At 39.8% G+C, this 17,474-nt stretch overlaps 1 protein-coding gene across 4 annotated transcripts in view; it reads left to right on the forward strand.

Annotated features, from left to right (window-relative positions):
• Positions 1–17,474, forward strand: part of NCALD (neurocalcin delta) — a 63,607-nt gene that overhangs the window by 28,445 nt on the left and 17,688 nt on the right. For 3 of the 4 annotated variants that reach the window (XM_064507643.1, XM_064507642.1, XM_064507641.1), the window contains one exon: positions 15,548–15,941. In XM_064507643.1, the coding sequence (XP_064363713.1) occupies positions 15,564–15,941 (378 nt within the window). In that variant the 5' untranslated portion in view covers positions 15,548–15,563. Of the gene's footprint in view, positions 1–6,670; positions 6,694–15,547; positions 15,942–17,474 lie in introns of those variants that run through there. The other variant, XM_026119576.2, reaches the window with a different exon arrangement.

The following is a 17,474-nucleotide window of genomic DNA, read 5'->3' on the forward strand; positions in this document are numbered from 1 at the left end:
TCTATCCCACTCCTACTCCTTTGCAATGATAAGAAAATTCCAGCTTTCTCCCCAAGTTGTTGTGTGGGATTGTTTTGGAGGTTTTTTTAAGTGCTTGAAAACCAATTTCAAAGCCGACTTTAATGCTTGCCTTTTAAAAACCAGAGGAATGACACGATATGATAATTCAAGGTCTCATAAATCATTATGGGGTCACTGAAACCAATTCCCATCTGATCACAAATGAATGAACGATGCAGGGGTTTGAACTGTATTCATGGTATCATGACAGTTACATCTTTCATTTAGACTAAATAAAAGATTGAGATTAAATTAATCTTACAGAGTGCCAGTTGGTAAACTGTTGAAAAGTGACTGTCTTATCATTCTGTGGAAAACAATGTGAAAACATCCCCATTTTAATTTAGCCAAGTGATAGATTTTAGAGCACCTTGCATGAAATATATATTGCTTCTTCATGAATGGCTCATTTTCCTAGAACATTCATTAAAAAGCAGTAACTCTCATGGGGAACATCCTCCTTCTAATAAAGAAAAAGCAAGTAAAAAGCCAGAAGTTCTATATACATTTGCATAGTTATCAATTTCTTAATCTTTCTTGGAGGATTCCTTTGGCAATTCACGGGAGGATTCCTGTGTTGCTCACTGATTTAAGTGACTTTCCAGTGAAGTCATTAGAACATTAAGATATGAGACATGTTTGGTGGAACAGGATGTGCTTTTATTATTCAATAAGTAATTTGTATGGTGATTTTATATGGCACTTTACAAACAGTGGGCTGATTCTTCAGTGTTCATGACATTTCTCTGCAGTGAAGCTTCACTGATTTTCATAACACTGGTAGTAGAGGAGAGAATTAAGAAACATTAGATGCATGAAGTGAGAGGAAGTGTGGAGTGTTCAGGGAGTAGGTTGGGAGATAAATTATTGGTGAAGATAATGTGGAAGAAAGATTTGTTACCTGAGGATATTTTAAGGACATCTTAAGAGGTATATGTAGCAGAGAGTGAGAGGAGGACAATTTCAAATGCAAGGCATTTTATTTTTATAAGATATGATACTGAGGATGCGAGAAGTTAAGGTTACTGTAGGGAGAAGATTATATAGGGGCATACGGAGCAAGAAAAGAAATTGGAACAAATAAGGCCAGAGATACAGATATCAGTGAGATTATGAGTACGTAACTGCATACTTTGCTGAATGGATCTGAAATATTTATCATTATGTAACTGATTAATCTTCCATTAGTGACAGGCAAAAAATTCTGGTTAGAGTCAGCATTTCGCATACTGTTTCCACTCCTTTCCATGTCTGGAAAGTATTGCTTCCCAGGAAAATGAAACAGATCAACAATATCTGATTTTCTAATGAAACTTTGGTTATGATGCTGTGGACAAAGTTCAGAAAGTGCTTTCAGTACCAGCTGTACTTGACCATTAAGACAAAGGCAGCAAGACAAAAGGACATGGCTGAAATGGGAATAATTTGCAGAGAGTTAGATACAGAATAGGTCTTCACTACCTATTTCTTTTGCAGATTTCTTCATGTGAGAGAAAGAGATTCTGCTACAAATGGCCTTCTTCCAAAGCTTCCAAACCCTGCTGCTTGGGTCATAACATATTTCTTTGTTAGGATATTGTTTCTACACACTGTACCGTCTGGGAAACACTAACACTGGGAACAGAAATACAGAGGAAATAAAGAAAAATTGAAAAGAAAAGATGTGACATGGACTTTCTCAAAGATAACAGGAGAAAGAAGAAAGACATTTGCTCTAAGGAGTTAGGAAATAGCAGAGAAAAATCAAATAAAAGGGAAAAAGAGAAATAAAAAAACAAAGGATTTATCTTGTAATCAAGGTTACTGTAAACAGAAGTCCTAGGAAATGAAAAATGGGGACAGGCAGTAGAAGCCACATACAAGGAAAGCGAATGGCAAACTGAAATCTCAGAGAAGCTGACATCTTGAAAACAGTAAAGAGGCAAAAGTAAACAGGCCTGAGAATGTAATAGGAGCAGCATTTTTATTTTCTTAGAATTGCTAAGAAGTGGTGGAAAGTAACAGTTTATTCCATATTGGGTAATATCTGATATTCCTGAATTTAAACTCTGCAAGGAAAGAAAGGGTGCTCCCACGTATGCTTCTCAACAATAATATAAATTGTTTGTTGTTCACATGAGAAAAAACGGTTTATTTGTCTGAAAACAGTTATCTCATGAGCTTTGTTTACTTCCTCAGAGGATGTTAACCCCTTAATTTGCAGAGGAGTTCATCTCAGTTGGCTTTGTACAAAATAGTTTTCAGTGAAGGCAGAAAAGCATTCAAATAGATAATTTAGATATTTCAGTCTAGATTCCGTCCTGATTTTTCTACAGAATTCCTCAGTACAATGTGGGTGATGCTATGAACATCCAAATATTTTTTCTTGACTTAGTTGCTCATAAATGTTTTTTGTTTTACTAGAGTCTATGTTACGACTGAATCACAGATGCCATTACAAGGTCTCCTTTGTAAAACAGTATTGTTTATAAGAGTAGCTACTACCTGTACTTAATATGGGAAACTGTTACTGCTTTGCCTAGGGATAAAAAGTAATAGGGAGAACATAAAGATTACACAAGTGTGTGCATATGTGTGTGTGTGAGAGAGAAGCACAGCAAATCATTTCTGTACTTAATTTGTAAAATGCTTTTCTATGCCTCTTAAGGGTGTTTGCTTACTGACCTTTACTATGTTGCCCAAACTTCCAAATTTGTTCCCCTTAAGTAATTTCTAAAATCAGGTAGCACCCTGTCTTATGCATGAACTAGCATTTGGGTAAGACATGGATTAGTGTTTATCAGAGTGCACTGTCAGGACTGGATATCATCCTGAATTTCAAAATGATTAAAAATCGGTCTTCTTGTATTAACCTCATCCATCATATCTAGGCTGAGTTTCCCATGAAGTTAGTGTGCAAATTGCAGCCGGAGGGAAGAGAATCCAGTGTCTCTGCATCAGACACCTGTGGTAGGAAGCTGGGTCCAGCCCACCCGGATCAGGTGCCCACATTCCCCAGACAGGCAATAGAGAAAAGCAGGTACCTCGAAGATGTGCCAGTGGGAGACCCCCCCTCCGCTTAACTTAGGCTGTTCCCTCTTTCCACTGCTTGCATAAGGATCAGAGGTGTCTGAAGAGGGCAGATCAGTACACTTAAGTGAAGCGTCTGCCTCTCCCATGGAGAGCACAGCGTACCTTATCTACAAATGACACTAAGAGCAGTGCAAGCCTCACTCCCAAGATGGTTCCCTTCGTGCTGAGATGCCCCTAAAGATACAGACACCCAAGGATTGGGGTCTGGAGCCTAAGCTCTTTTCTCACCCAAATGAGTGTCTGGTCTACTAGTTTAGAGTGAAACTCTTCCTTGCCTGCTCTACCTCATGACTTACATTCATGGTTGAAGAGCACCTAGCTACAGAGGAAGAGAGAGGAGGATTACCTTCCTTGGGCTGCCCACTACCCCGTGCTTATGGTACTGCTCCTGTAAGGGGGTTTAGTTCTGGTTGGGTTGAGTAGAACCTTGATGAGCAGCTTGAATCATCCAATTATTAGAAAAAAAGGAGGCACCATCATCACCAAAGCTAACTGCATTCTTGTCCACATGGAACTTTTCAAGAGACACAGCTGAGCTTAGCTAGTAGACTGGATTGCTGAACTAGCTTGGGGACAAATATGTGTTCTTCCCATACCTTACCTGCAGCATGAAGAATGTATCTGTAAAGACGGGGAAGAGTTTTTAGGGAAAATAACACAGGTGGTGTATTAAACCAGTATCAAAATGTTATTTTATTTTATTGGTGCTAAAATCCATCATGCCAATATGACTTCTCAAATAGAATTCAAATTATGACTCATCTGAGTGATGAAAATTGAAAACAATTAGATTTATCTTCCTATTAATGTTCAAAAATAGGAATTTGTCATGGAGAAAATAGCTTATTTGAATTAACAATTTAAAACCTTTGTAAAATGAAAGTATCTTACTGTACTATAGTTCAGGAAGGATCTATCTGTTTAAACAAATTATCTTTAAATGTAGGGGCTGTAGACTGTGCCATATGTCACTGGGAGGATGTTTTCTCATACATTCCCAAGAAAATCTTGGGTTTGAATGAAGAATTCCTTGAATTTGGCAATACAGTATGAAGAATAATAATGGCTAGCCTCAAACTTTCCCTAGACTACTAGGAGTTATAAACTTGCCATATGTCATTGACTTCTATGAACTATGTTGAAGAGCAGAATATTACCCTGTTCAGCAGTGCTGCATACTGCCCCAAGTCATTAATACAAAGCAGATGGCTTTGTTGTTGATTAGAGCTGGTTAGAATCTGAAATTCCCATTCCACAGGAAATTTTGACATTTATATTTATTTTCATTACAAATTGGAACACAACATCAAAATTTCCCAGTGGATGGAAGTTAAAAAATGATTTGGAAACACTGAGTTATTTCATTTCACTGAAAATGAATTGTTTTTTTCAATAATGTCAAAACCATTGTAACACTAAAACTAACATCTAATATAAAAGTCAAAACAAAATTAATAAAAAGATAAAGTCAAATTGAAACTTTTCTCATTGTTAAAATGAAATGGTAAAGTTGAAATGATTGATTCTGACATTTTCCCAGAATTTATTTTCCTGAACGTGACACTTTTCCCACAAAACATTTTGATTTCAACTAAGCTGCATTATCTGATAGAAACAGGTTCTACTAAGAAAATGTTCACCCAATGCATTTCTTCCAGAGCCAGTAATTCACATCCTCATCTTGCAAGATCAAGGATTTAAAAATTCTTAGAAGTGAAACAATGAAGTGAAAAAATTAATGTTTTCTCTGTAGTTCAAAAACTCTTTTTTGAAAACTGTTTTCAAAATTCCTACAATGACTATGCCTAGTCATAAATATCATCCCTTACTTTAGGATCTTTTGTGTTCAGTCAGACTTGACAGGGCTCGGTGCTGGACAAATAATCCTTGTCATGGACATTCATATTTATAAACTTGTGAACGCCAACATTATCTTAGTGCATCTTGTTTCCATCTCCTTACAAAATTCTGATCCTGGCTGCCAAAACCTCCCACTCCCACTCTCCTGTTCCCTGCTTTCCCTGAGAAAGTTCCACTAAATTTCTTCAAGACAGATCAAAAACTCACAGTCGCTCTCCAGGTAGAAACCTCCGCTATCGTTATTTTCCCCATCATAAGAGCATCTTTAAGAATATCTAGTTTGCCAGTTAATGGCTCTGTTTTTTTCAAGATCATGCTTTCATTATATCTGTCAACACCGAGTCTCTGCTGTGGGATAGGAGACCATCTGTTAACAATTTTTTAAGGGTAGACTAAGCACAAATGTCACTCTTTGGGAGTCACATGCTATTTATTTTCAAAGTTAAAAAAACCGACAAGATCATGAATTCACATAGGCTTCTCATGTTTCTTTGTGCAATAGTAGCTTTCTGCTTTAGTTTCCACTACCTTGCAGCAAAGGTATTGCATATATAGTTACATAAAAGGACTGAACGAGATGTAGGACAGATTAGAAACCTGATAAAGTTGTTGCTAAATGAATTCGATGACTGGTCTGCTTGGGTGTATTGGGGAAGATTTTGTTACTGCCACTGGGTGCCTTATACAAAGGAGAGAGGCACTTCAGAGGAGGGGAGGATAAATTCCGTTTGACGTAACTGAAGATGTGAATATCAGGATAAAGACAAATTGCAGTGACGCAGACATGTAGGTAGGTTGGCTTTTCTAAAGCACTCAGGTCCTTGTTAGGTACCAAAATAAATGGTGTGGTTATCTGGGAGATCTCAGTTTACCAGCTACAGATTCTTTCTGAAAAGCTGCCTATTGCACAGGTGTCCAAATGGAAGTTGTGTTCCTTTTCGGAAGTCCAAGTTTAATTGTGGGTACTGAGCACTTGAAAAATGTGACGTTAAGCATTTTAGAAAACATTCCAGAAAGGGATTTTTAAGCAAAGAAACATTAGGGTCCCATATTACTCTCACAGAAGGCTCAATCTCTGCAGAAAAAGTCCACCATTGGGATCTTGATATATGGTCTCCCTTTGAAAGAATGCCACTAGATAAAGTCAGCCCCAGCTGGAACTGGCTGAGAGATACTGCCAGCTCCCCTGCTGTTAGCTTAACTCCGGTGTTTATAAATACCGCAAATGTCCTGTGCTTAGTAAAACAGTTGAATGCGATAAAAGCTGGAAAAGCACCCTCCCAAGGCTGGATGTCATAATGTACTGTAGCAAAGTCTCTGTTCCCCTTTAGCTTGAAAAATTAGGCAGAGGCAAACATACTTTTAGAAAAATGCTCTATTCCAGAGAGTTCGAAGAAATCAAATATATAAAAATATATCTAATTCCCCACAGAATCATCTGAAGTCTGGAAGACAAAGAGTTAGTCATTTTAAAGACCTTAGACAGTTCTGGTCAGGATTAATGAACAAATCACTTTTTTCTTACAAAGCCTATGGTAAATTGTTGTTCCTCAGCTCTTCCTGAAAGAATAATTATGAACCAAAAAAGCACATGAATATTGATGTGATTTTTATTCTAGTGAGCTCTCTAAGGATGAGGAAGAAATGACATCAAATAATGGGACTCTTTGGCAGTCTAGAAGAGGGCTTAACCATGTATCTGTGAGTTTTCCCCTTTTTGTTCGATTTCTACTTCTTGGCAGTCTTTATTGCCTGTCTATCCCCACATGGAGATACAAGTTATACCTTAACTGAGTAGAAAACCTGCCTAAAAACCTCCTTAGTAGCTGCACTCTGCCTGAAATGGCAGAGATTTTGTGCTAAGGTGAGTGAGCTCTATCTCCTGCGCATGGTGGCTGTGCTCTCAATCCAGTAGGAAGTAGCTGATTACCAGAGGTTTAAGAACAGATTTGGACCATGTCCCCGTGCCCATATGTAAGGCAAAATCTAATGAAGGGAGATGGAACAAACAGCGTCCATTATATGAGCAAATACAGAGACATTTCCCTTCAATGCATAGATACACACCAAGTTTAAATTAGGAGTAGTTTTATAGACAAGCTCTACGTCCTAAATCTGGGGTTTTACACTAGAAAGAGTGACAGACCGTGAATGAGAGCGGTGTCACTGCACAATACGCCATTCTATGCAGATCTGCATAATGTGGTCTTTTCCTCCACCTCTTAATGCTATAAATATTCACACACACTCAGCCCTACAGGAAATGCTGTGGAAGCAGAGGCCTTGCCCGGTGGCCCCGCTGGCTCCGAAGCTGGTGCAGAGGTGCGGGAGGCAGGCGAGGAGGCGTCTTGCTGCTCCAACCCCTAGCACCGCAAGCTTGTCAAAACGATCCCAGCGGAAAGTGTGAGCGTTGCTGAGAGTGACGTGATTAAACACTAGGCTGTTGTCCAGTTAACCCAGTGATGCTGAAGATCCTGATAGCAATAAATTAGCATTTATTGACGAGGCACTGCCTTTCTGCTTCCTTCCCTCTCCTTTCCTCTGCCCCCACTGCCTGCCAAGGCGTACAAAGGAATCATGATAAAGAGAGACGGGAGACAATGTGGAGCAGCTGGAACATTTCTCTGCCAGGGTAATCTGAAGGGACGAGGGCCTAGGCTTTGATGTCTGATGTCTGTAAGGGCCTCCAAGTTTGAAGCACATGAGTGCCTTGCAGCTGCTCCTGCTTGGCCTGCCCACCTCTCTTAAAGGACAGTGCTACAAGGGTTTTATTTTTGATTCTTGTCTCTAGCTTCTCATGGAGGCTGTAGTAGGAGAGCACAAAACCTAATACTGTCCGAAGAGCAAATAGGAGCACTTTCGGTAGGGGAAGGATTAAGGGTTTGTAAGGAAGTTGGAGGAGCAGGAAGGTAACATGAAACAAAAAGTAACTTGCAGCAGGAAAAACATAAGGATCCTGGAATTAGACCTAAGAGCCTAGTCTAAAATCAGTGACATTTATTGTGACTGAACCAGCTTTACAAAGCCGAGTAATGCACAGGATATGAAGTAGCCAATGGCAGTTTGGTGGTGTATGTGCACACTGTCTCTTCTGTTAATAAATAAATTTCTTCTGTTTTTCTCTCTGCATTCCTGCATGATTCTTCCATCCTGTTGTGTATTGCCAGCTATAGTTTTAAGAGAAGTTTTTACTTTGTGGTACATGTTTCAGGCATTGTGTGCTTGTTATATTGCACTGCAAATATATTTTATGCTATTCCTTGTGAATATTCATAAAATAATGCCAGATTTTTTTAATGAATCTTGCTTGTGAATTTTATCCATTTTTTGCTGTTTGCCAATATAAGCAGATTAATTGAGGATGGCAGGCTCAAAATTTTACTCTCTATTTTTTTTGGTTAAGTCCCTGTGTGCTTTTTAATAAGTTTGGTTTTCTTTCAAAAATATGTTCTGAGATGCTGCTTTAAAAAAACTAAACAAAAACCTTTCCTGGCAAGTTCTGCCATAGTGGTTATTCAAATGGAAGTATGAAAACAAACTAGAAGGGGCCAGAAGGAAACAACATGGATGCTTCCAAGGGGCTGTGGGACAGTTTTCCATAGAACTGGGAAGAAAAACCCCTTGACCAGATAGTCTGCTCTTCACTGCAGGAAACTAAAACCAGAGAAGTTATTCTTTCCAGTGCAGTTACTGCTTTACCCAAAAGCACTGTGTCCCAAGAGTGATATCCTCCATTGGCATCAAACTGTTCACTAGCACCAGAAAGTAGAAAGCACAGCTGGAAGTGTCTCTGAGGCTGTTAACATCAGAAAGGCAAAATCAGAGCAATGAGAAAGAAAAGTGCTCTGCCTGACTTGCTCATCAGGAGCTCAGTGAACATTTACACAGCTTTCCTGATGCTGGGGCACTGCAGAGATCGCTGAACACAGGTCCTTACCTTGCTAAGCTGAGTCTCACTGGAGAGTTACAAGATGACAAGCAGTGCGTTGCCCTCATACTGGTGCATTTACTGTGGGACTTGCATTCGTTACCAGGCCGTGGCAATATCAGTGTTCCAGGGAAACAGTATACACAGATGGGAAGAAAATGTGTCATTTCAGCTAGCTGCTGCTTTGAACCATCTCATTACATGGCTTGTAGAGCAGTTAGGAGTATTAAAGCCTGAAGGAATAATTGACCTTATGAGGGAAACTCAGCATCTATCCCTGAATATGTTCGCTAAGACCTGGATTTTCTAAATGCACATGCCTTCCCCCATTCTGTAAGGGAACTGATAAAGAGGAACCAGAGAGAAGCATCTGGAGACATGCATACATTTGATCACAAATTACTGCAGAATTTGCAGAGACTGCCACACACTCTAAGAGTGGAAGTCTTTGGCATCTGAAGCTTTAGCAAGCAATGACAGCAGCTGGCAGAGGAAAAGGAAGAGTAGCTCCAGCTCTACAAAAAGTGTTGAGAGCAAGGCAAAATTCTGGCCTGGAAGCCATGGGAACATGCAACCAATCCAACCTCCACTCCATGGCAGTAAGACAGTGTCATGGGGCTGGACCATGAATGCCCAGGTCTGAACATTCCCTTGTGGTAGGGTTTGAGGTCTTCCTCGCACTGGAGTGAACTCACTGGAGAGTGAGAGCAGGAGTTGGCTGTGCTTTTCCAATACAGCCCGGTAGGCAAGATAGAGGGGCTCAGGAGATGCACGAATGCATCTCTCTCCTCTGCTTCAGCAAATACTTGAAAACAAGACTGACCAGAAGGCCAGAAGCCAGAAGAATTGCATCTTCCAGGTGAGACATCTATTTCTTCCCAGAAAAGTGGAAAGGAGACCTGAGAGACCCTACAGTCTCCCACAGACATCTCTCTCACTCACTTCTCCTCATATCCTGTCTTTACTGCCGGGTAGGGGGATCCCATGCTATAAATCCTTCCTATGAAATGGCTTGAGATCTGGTTGGTCAACCAGAACAGAGCAGGACCCTTTCTTGGAGCTTGCAACACAGACAGAGGGGAATTACACAATGACAGGCAGAGATGTTAGTAGAAGGAGTAGCAGAAAGTGATGGGAGGAGAATTTAGCTGGAAGGAGCCCTATACACTGGATTGTGGAGGCTAGTATGCAGTCACAGGAGATGACTATTGGTGGATAAAAGTGGAAGAAGTTGAGATCCCTGCCATGTCCAGATGTGTAGACAGACCGAGAGATAGATGGTGTAATGAGCCTACTTGTCACATATCCAGATTTTTGTAGTAGTCAATAGTTACTCTGGAGGAAAAAGGACAATGGTGATGGTGAGTGGAGAACCATGTAGGCTGCACAAAGCATTCATATTGTAGACAAACCATTAGGCATTGCCACTGGGGGGTTGACTCATACTGGAGTGCTACTTTCTTGAGACTATTAGATAGTAGCATTGCATGGAGGCAATGTTGTTTCAGAAGTGATGTTGTCTTGTTAAACCTTTGGCTCATTGCAGCAGTTGTCAGGAACTTCTTCAGCTGCTTGGCAGAGACTGAAATCCCACGACTGCTATTCTCAAGGAAATTCTCAAATTATGTGTTAGAAATGTTAAAGACAGCATTGCCCCATAAATGGATTTTTCCTTGTAAACAGATCAGAATGTGTGTGTAAAAGAAACCAAGAAATGACAGTTTCTGAAGACAAATGAAAATGAAACAGAGATAGTTCATCCTCATTTTCTGTAGGATTATACAGACATATTCACTCAGCTAGCCAAGTGAGCTAGTGCTGGTCTCAACCTGCTGTCTCTTGGCTATGCCAGAGAAGTGTCCTGCTTGCTTTAGTACTATGTTACTGAAATGTTCTCCTTCCATGACCCAGAGCTGCCTTTGCGTGAATCCTGTGTTTAGGATTTTACAAACTGGCTGTGTAAAAGGCTACCTGCCTTGTCTAGTATATCTCTCTGCCACTGAAAGATGGTTGCCTAAAGCTTATTTTTTTGCTGTTTTGTGCTTCCTAATCTTAAATTGTGTAGTAGCACTGAAATCACATAATGGAGTTCTCATCATTTCTTTCTGAAAAGTTGTCTGCCTTCATTTTTAAATAGATGATCTTTGTAGCCAAGCCTATGGTGCGATTTGCCTTGTTATGCCCACTGCAAACATCTCCAGCAGGACATCTCTGCAGGCTGGTTCTTTGCACCTTTCAGGGGCTTCGTACTTTGTTAGCTGAAAAGTACCCAATATTCTAAATTCTCCCTTCTTAGAGCAACACTTCTGCCAGACAAGTGCCCCTTTCTCATTATACTTTTTCTCAGCTGCAGCCTTTCATCCAACTTAAAGCCTAAATCGAAATTAAGGTATCTTGCTGTCTTTGGCAGATTGGGCTCGACAAAAAGAAGAGACAGGGTGTCTTTATATGGTGGCTGTCAAGATAAAAGAGCCACAGTTCTTGCAGGCAGTAGAATACACAACACTGTTAGTGCGCTCCACGTCACAGCCATTGCTAGAACTCTTTCTAATACTTGCTGATGTTAGCTACTCCCCAAACAAAAAAAGCAAAAAAAAGGGGGGGGGGGGATTTGTTTTAAAGAAATATGTTCAGATGGTTCCATTGCATTAACATGGTGGTGAATTAGCTCCAGTTTGATGGCATGCTCTTGGCTGCTCTAGTCTCCAGAAGGCAGGTTCCCAGCTCCTGCAAGGCTGCTGATTGAGCAAGGCGATATGTCTGCCTTACCTTGAGGTTTCAGATCTAGGTAAAAACTGTAAGTGAACAGCAGCAAACTGCTGGCAAGAGAGACATGATAGGATAAGGGTTCATTGCCGTTCTGTCCAGTCAGTTCTCTGTGTTTAAGTTGAAGGCTATAAAAAGCATTAAGGTTTGTCTGCACACAATATACTGCACTGAAAGTCAGTTGGGGTAGTGTCAGTCACCATTTGATTTATTTTTTCTCCTAGATGCTGAATTGTCACAGCCTGTTGTCTGCCAAAAAGCTCTGTCTTCAGTCTCAACTTAAAAATTCCACTTCTAGACCTGATTAGAGCTAGCTCTAAATATTTACTTTATGGAGCAGCTCCTATGACATTTGCTATAATAATCATCACACAAGGATTCTTTCCATAGCAACCACATAGTAGTGATAGCTTCCTTTTTGATCTTATGTAGTTGTCGGTTGAAATTATACCAATTCTTCAATTATACCAATACATTTTTAACATATAATATTATCTTCAGAATCAAGACCTTAATATTTTTGTTAAGTATGTCATGTATTCCCATTTAGGAGGTCATTCATGTATGTTATGTCTAGCACCACTGCATCAGAAGAAGAAATGCAATTAAACATCATCATTAAACACTTAATTCCTCTTTGTTTTGCATATCCCCAATATTTACTTCTGGGTATAGTCAAAATTTTACTTTGCCACTGTAATTGTTATCCATTTATTACTTGCATGGCTGTATTATTAACATTTAATGATTTGTTAGAATTTTGAAGGCTCTACAGAGGTGATATACCATGGAAAAATGCCTAAAATCACACCCAAATTTGTTTTATCCTATGTATTTATTGTTGCCATTGTTATCTGGAAGTTCCTTAGCCCACTGTACTCTCTCCATAATCTATTCTATCCTGAAGAGGCAGACAGCAGTGTACAAAGTGATTCTAAGGATCTCCAAGTGTCTTCAAGGATTTTCTGTACTTGCACTGCAAAAGCATTTTGATCTGTTGTTGACAGAAAAGGCACAATAAATCCCATTGTTATGGTTCCTAGGGCACAACCTATTAATAAGGAACAATTCTGAAGGCAAAGAATATGATCCAAATTCATCACAATTGGACTCGGAAATAATTCTACGGATTTTAACTATGTTGTCTGACATCACAGTGGCTGTGAATTTCAGCCTGTTATTGCAAGGCATATATAGTTAGTTCTCCCATTATGCCTGGAGAACATAGATTTTTCTGATCGTGATACTTTCACTTAACAGTACACTGCAGTGTGTTCATGCTTTGCTATGTTTTTTATTATTCGGTAAAAATATGTTGCACCTGCAGGCTTGTGCAGCTATAAATACATCATTTTTTTGGAGTGAAACACATTTACATTGGCTATCTCTTGAAAGCCACTGCCTAAATGTTGCCTCACTAGTTTATTTTTCAAAAGAATCTGGACTGGAAATGTATAAGCTGAGTTTTGCATTTTCAAATGTTTGAGATATTAAAAAACAGCAAGGGATTATATTGCTAATGCCAGCTCACTCCTACAGCAGCTGGCTTGCACATTATTCAGGTGTCTTCCCTTTCTACTGTAATGGTCTGAAAAGTGTGCAGCCCTTGGGGCCATGTAATAGTTGCAGACTGTGGGTGTGGATAGCTGCTAACTACTGTGGGATTTTGCTGGTTTGTTCTTTATTAAACTGGTGCTCCATTAAACTAAGCCTCAGCACTTCACTTGTGCAGTTGCTCTTCCATCCTCCTGGCAGACCTGGCTTGTGTCCTTTTGCCTGACATCAACCCATCTGGCTGCCCTAATGTAATCTGTTCATTCAGCTAATTCCCAGGTTGCTTATTATGGACCCCATCCAACACCCACTGAAGGTAATGCAACCCTCGGCTGCCCTTTGCAGCTGTCAGATTGGGCCTGTAGAAATTAGGGCTTCTTTGCCACTTTCAGGGTATTAAGAGCTCACAGTCCTTAAAAACTGTGAGATGTTTTGATCAGGATGCAAGGAGGAGAGGCAATAGGGATATTTACCTTTGAGGTAGCATTTTCCACCTTGCAAGTGTTTTGGAGACACTTTGGGAAGAAAAGGCTTCATTTGGATTAAACTAGTCATCCAGGCCCCTGAAATGGTCAGGAGATGGAGAGGATCCCAGCAGGCAGTACTTCTCACCCCTTTAGACTCCCCTCTTGGGTGGGGGAGCCAATTCTCCATCAGCTGTAGATGCAATAAGCTTAGACTAGACTTCTAACTTCTAGACAGTCATCTCTGGATCCTATGGAGACTTAGATGCCTCTAAGATGGATACTACCCTTTTGCCTTTGAGAAAAAAACTTTTTGGTGGCTCTGATACAAAAACACAGGAGATTAAGGAGGTGATCCTCAAGCTGCCTTGGGAGTTCAAATTCACTTTGGGGAGAAGCGAACCTCACCATAAGAAAAATTAGCATCCGTCAGGGGAGCCTCAATTTGTTCTTTCCAAGTGCCTAATAGAAGAGGCAGTAATTAGCTACAAAAGATAGTACACTTTTCACCAGCTGTTGCTGTCATTTTATGATACCATTTTATTCTCCATTATTTAAAAATATTATCTTGATCTGGAAAAGATATCTTATTGAATGTTCACTAGCCACTCCAGATTTTGTTCATAAATTCATCTCTGTGGCACAGAGACTCCATTCTGACAACAGTATCGGAGTCTCGTACAAATTATTTCACAACTCTACTTAAGTTATCCATACCTCAGATTTAAGTTGTGACTGTCTTTCACATGATAAACTCTTAGGCAGGTTTCTGTTGATAAAGAATGGTTTCCCATAATTCAGGGACAATGTTAAACTTCCAGTAAAACTAATGATGTTGTTCTTCAGAGCCAACATGCTCAGGCTTCAAAACTTAAAACCCAAAGGGCATCACTCCTTAGGGAATCTGCTGAAAAACGTGATATGTAGCAACTTGCCTTAAATAAAATATAATTAAAGTGATTTAACTGAAACACTGGAGATAAAAGCGGTATCCAGGAATATTTCTTGGTAGTTAATTTAAGGGAAATGAATTTCCAGTTGTATGCACACTCTTTTCCTTTTTACTTTTGGGGGGGTTTTTTGTAAGAATTTTTTTCAAATAACCTTGGCCACCCAGCTTACTATTACTTAGAAGCTCCAACTTCTGACTACAGGGAGAACTAAAAACCACATTTATAGTTTATGAGGGGGAAAAAATTCACCACCAGCAACTTTTCCGACTTTATCCAAATTTGAAGTAAAATGGGAATTGCTCCATGCTGAACAAGGGAGGCATCTTAGGAGTCACTCTGTTGCTCTGACTTTGGCTGGAGAGATGTATCTAGAAGTGCTTCGGAGCTCCTGATTTCAGTGTGCACTACAGATGCATATTGATCGTATTTTGGAGCGAAAACAAGGTAAAAGCAATCCTTTGTAGCACCCTAGTTTCCACCAGAGGTACAAAAATATGTAGCTCATCCAAGCTAGGTCCCTGAGACAGCTGGATGACTAGGATGTAGGTTGTGTTGTAACACACAGCTACCAGTCAGCCTACACCCTGTAATATTCTTTGCTTACATTGTGATTTAAAAGGTAAAGCAGGATGGCAATAAATTCAGTGTAATTACTGTTCTCCAGACTGTGAAAAGACAATGTAATCAACATGTAGATTGGGCTTGCTAATTTTTTCAGAGTATGCCTGTAGTAGTGGACACTGCTCAGACTTTAAATTAATTCCCTGGAGTCAACTGTAGTCAGGAAACTCAGAATCCAGAACACTTTTCTTCTAAAGCCTCCAAGCTAATAATTATTATTAATAATAAATAATAATAATAATAATAATGTGTTTGTTTTTCTTCTGCAGATAACATTTTGACACCATGGGAAAACAAAACAGCAAACTACGCCCTGAAGTCATGCAAGATTTGCTAGAAAGTACAGACTTTACAGAACACGAGATCCAGGAATGGTACAAAGGCTTCTTAAGAGACTGTCCAAGTGGACACTTATCTATGGAGGAGTTTAAAAAAATATATGGGAACTTTTTCCCTTATGGGGACGCTTCTAAATTTGCGGAACACGTATTCCGCACTTTTGACGCTAATGGAGATGGAACAATAGACTTCAGAGAATTCATCATAGCCTTGAGCGTAACATCGAGAGGTAAACTGGAGCAAAAGCTGAAGTGGGCTTTCAGCATGTATGACCTTGATGGGAACGGCTACATCAGTAAGTCAGAGATGCTGGAAATTGTGCAGGTATGTTCTGCTCAGAGGCACCCTTATACCTCTCTCATTTCAAACAAATTGTGAACCAAAGTCTCAATGAGACACTGAAGGAAAAGCTCTGGCAGCATTTGAGGGCGTATGCTCTTGGATCTCGGTATATTTGCTTGAATATAAGCAAAGATCTTATCACAATCCAAACTCGAGCGTTTGATATCCACTGCAGGTTTTCCTGAGCATGGCATTTGCATGGCAACTCCTTTGGGAGTTCTTCAGCACAGCAACTAACCTGCTGATAAATGTGATTTTGTCCTCTGGGAAGACCTGGCTTGTCAGTTAATTACAATTGGCCTGAGTAGGTCTCTCAGGTTAACCCACTCAGGTAGTGTACTTTTAAGCAAGGCAGGCTCCCTCTGCAATAGAAAGCACATCTACTTTGAAATTATGTTGTTATAAAGAACCAGCTGACTTGTTTTAAAAGATGTCTGTCTTCAATCTAATCATCTAATTCAAGCAAGGTCTGCATGCTTAATATCATCTAGTTATTTTCATATTAAGTTGCCACTACAGATAAACCTTACCTGGGTTTATCGTGATTCCATACACAACTACCCTGGATGCATTTTCTTGTGTTGCTAATAGGAGTTCCATCTCATTTTGTCTTTCTCTAACATGTCTTTACCTCTAAGGCACATCACTCTACTGAAAGCTTTAAAGCATTTTTGGTTCTGTAGTATATTTACACAGCTTGAATCTGTGCAATGCAGCACTGTCAAAAAAAAGCCTGTTTTCAGGAACCTTTATTTCACTGGAAATTTTGAAGTGCTAAATATGTACTGTATTATTCAGGTTTATATTTGTGCTAGAAATCAAGTGAAAGAAATGCCCACAAATTATGATCTCTGATGGCAAACTGCATGTTTAGAATTATTCTAATGCATGCTGTGCTTGTCTTTCTACCAAGGCTCCTCCAGACAGTAGCAAACACTAGCACTCTCACAATTTCAGTAAGAGCAGAGACAAGGCTCAACTGCAAATGTAGGGGGTTTTTTTTCAATTATTCTTTTTTGTGTTCTTGTATCTGAGTTAAAAAGCAGACTCAGACATATCCCTGTCTCAGTGTCACGGCAAACTCCATTGAATATTTGAATTAGAAGATGCGGTACTCCTCACAAATCTTTCACTCTCCTTGGTAGGTAACCAGGCTGTCAGTTATTGTTTTTTTCCAACTGTATTGCTCTTCATAAAGAAAATAAAGAGAATCCCAAAAGAGCTAACAGAGCACAAAGCAAACACGAGGGAGGCCAACCCGAGCAAGTGTCTGTTCCTCAGCATGAGAAGAGGCGCCAAGGACCGCAGGGCCCCTTACTGTTGTCAGTTAGGCAGGGAAGGCCTAAGTGCTGAACAGCAATATAAACTCCTGAGATCAAAAGATTTGCAAACATGGAGAACAAGGCCACAATTGTGTTCATGTCAAATCTAATTAAAATATTGATGGCTGGATTCTCCGTAGTGACCCAAGCAAGGAAACATGGCTTTTTTTTTCATCTGCCACAGATCTGTTCA

Source organism: Dromaius novaehollandiae, chromosome 2 (genome assembly GCF_036370855.1).
Source record: "Dromaius novaehollandiae isolate bDroNov1 chromosome 2, bDroNov1.hap1, whole genome shotgun sequence".
NCBI classification, from domain to species: Eukaryota; Metazoa; Chordata; class Aves; order Casuariiformes; family Dromaiidae; genus Dromaius; species Dromaius novaehollandiae.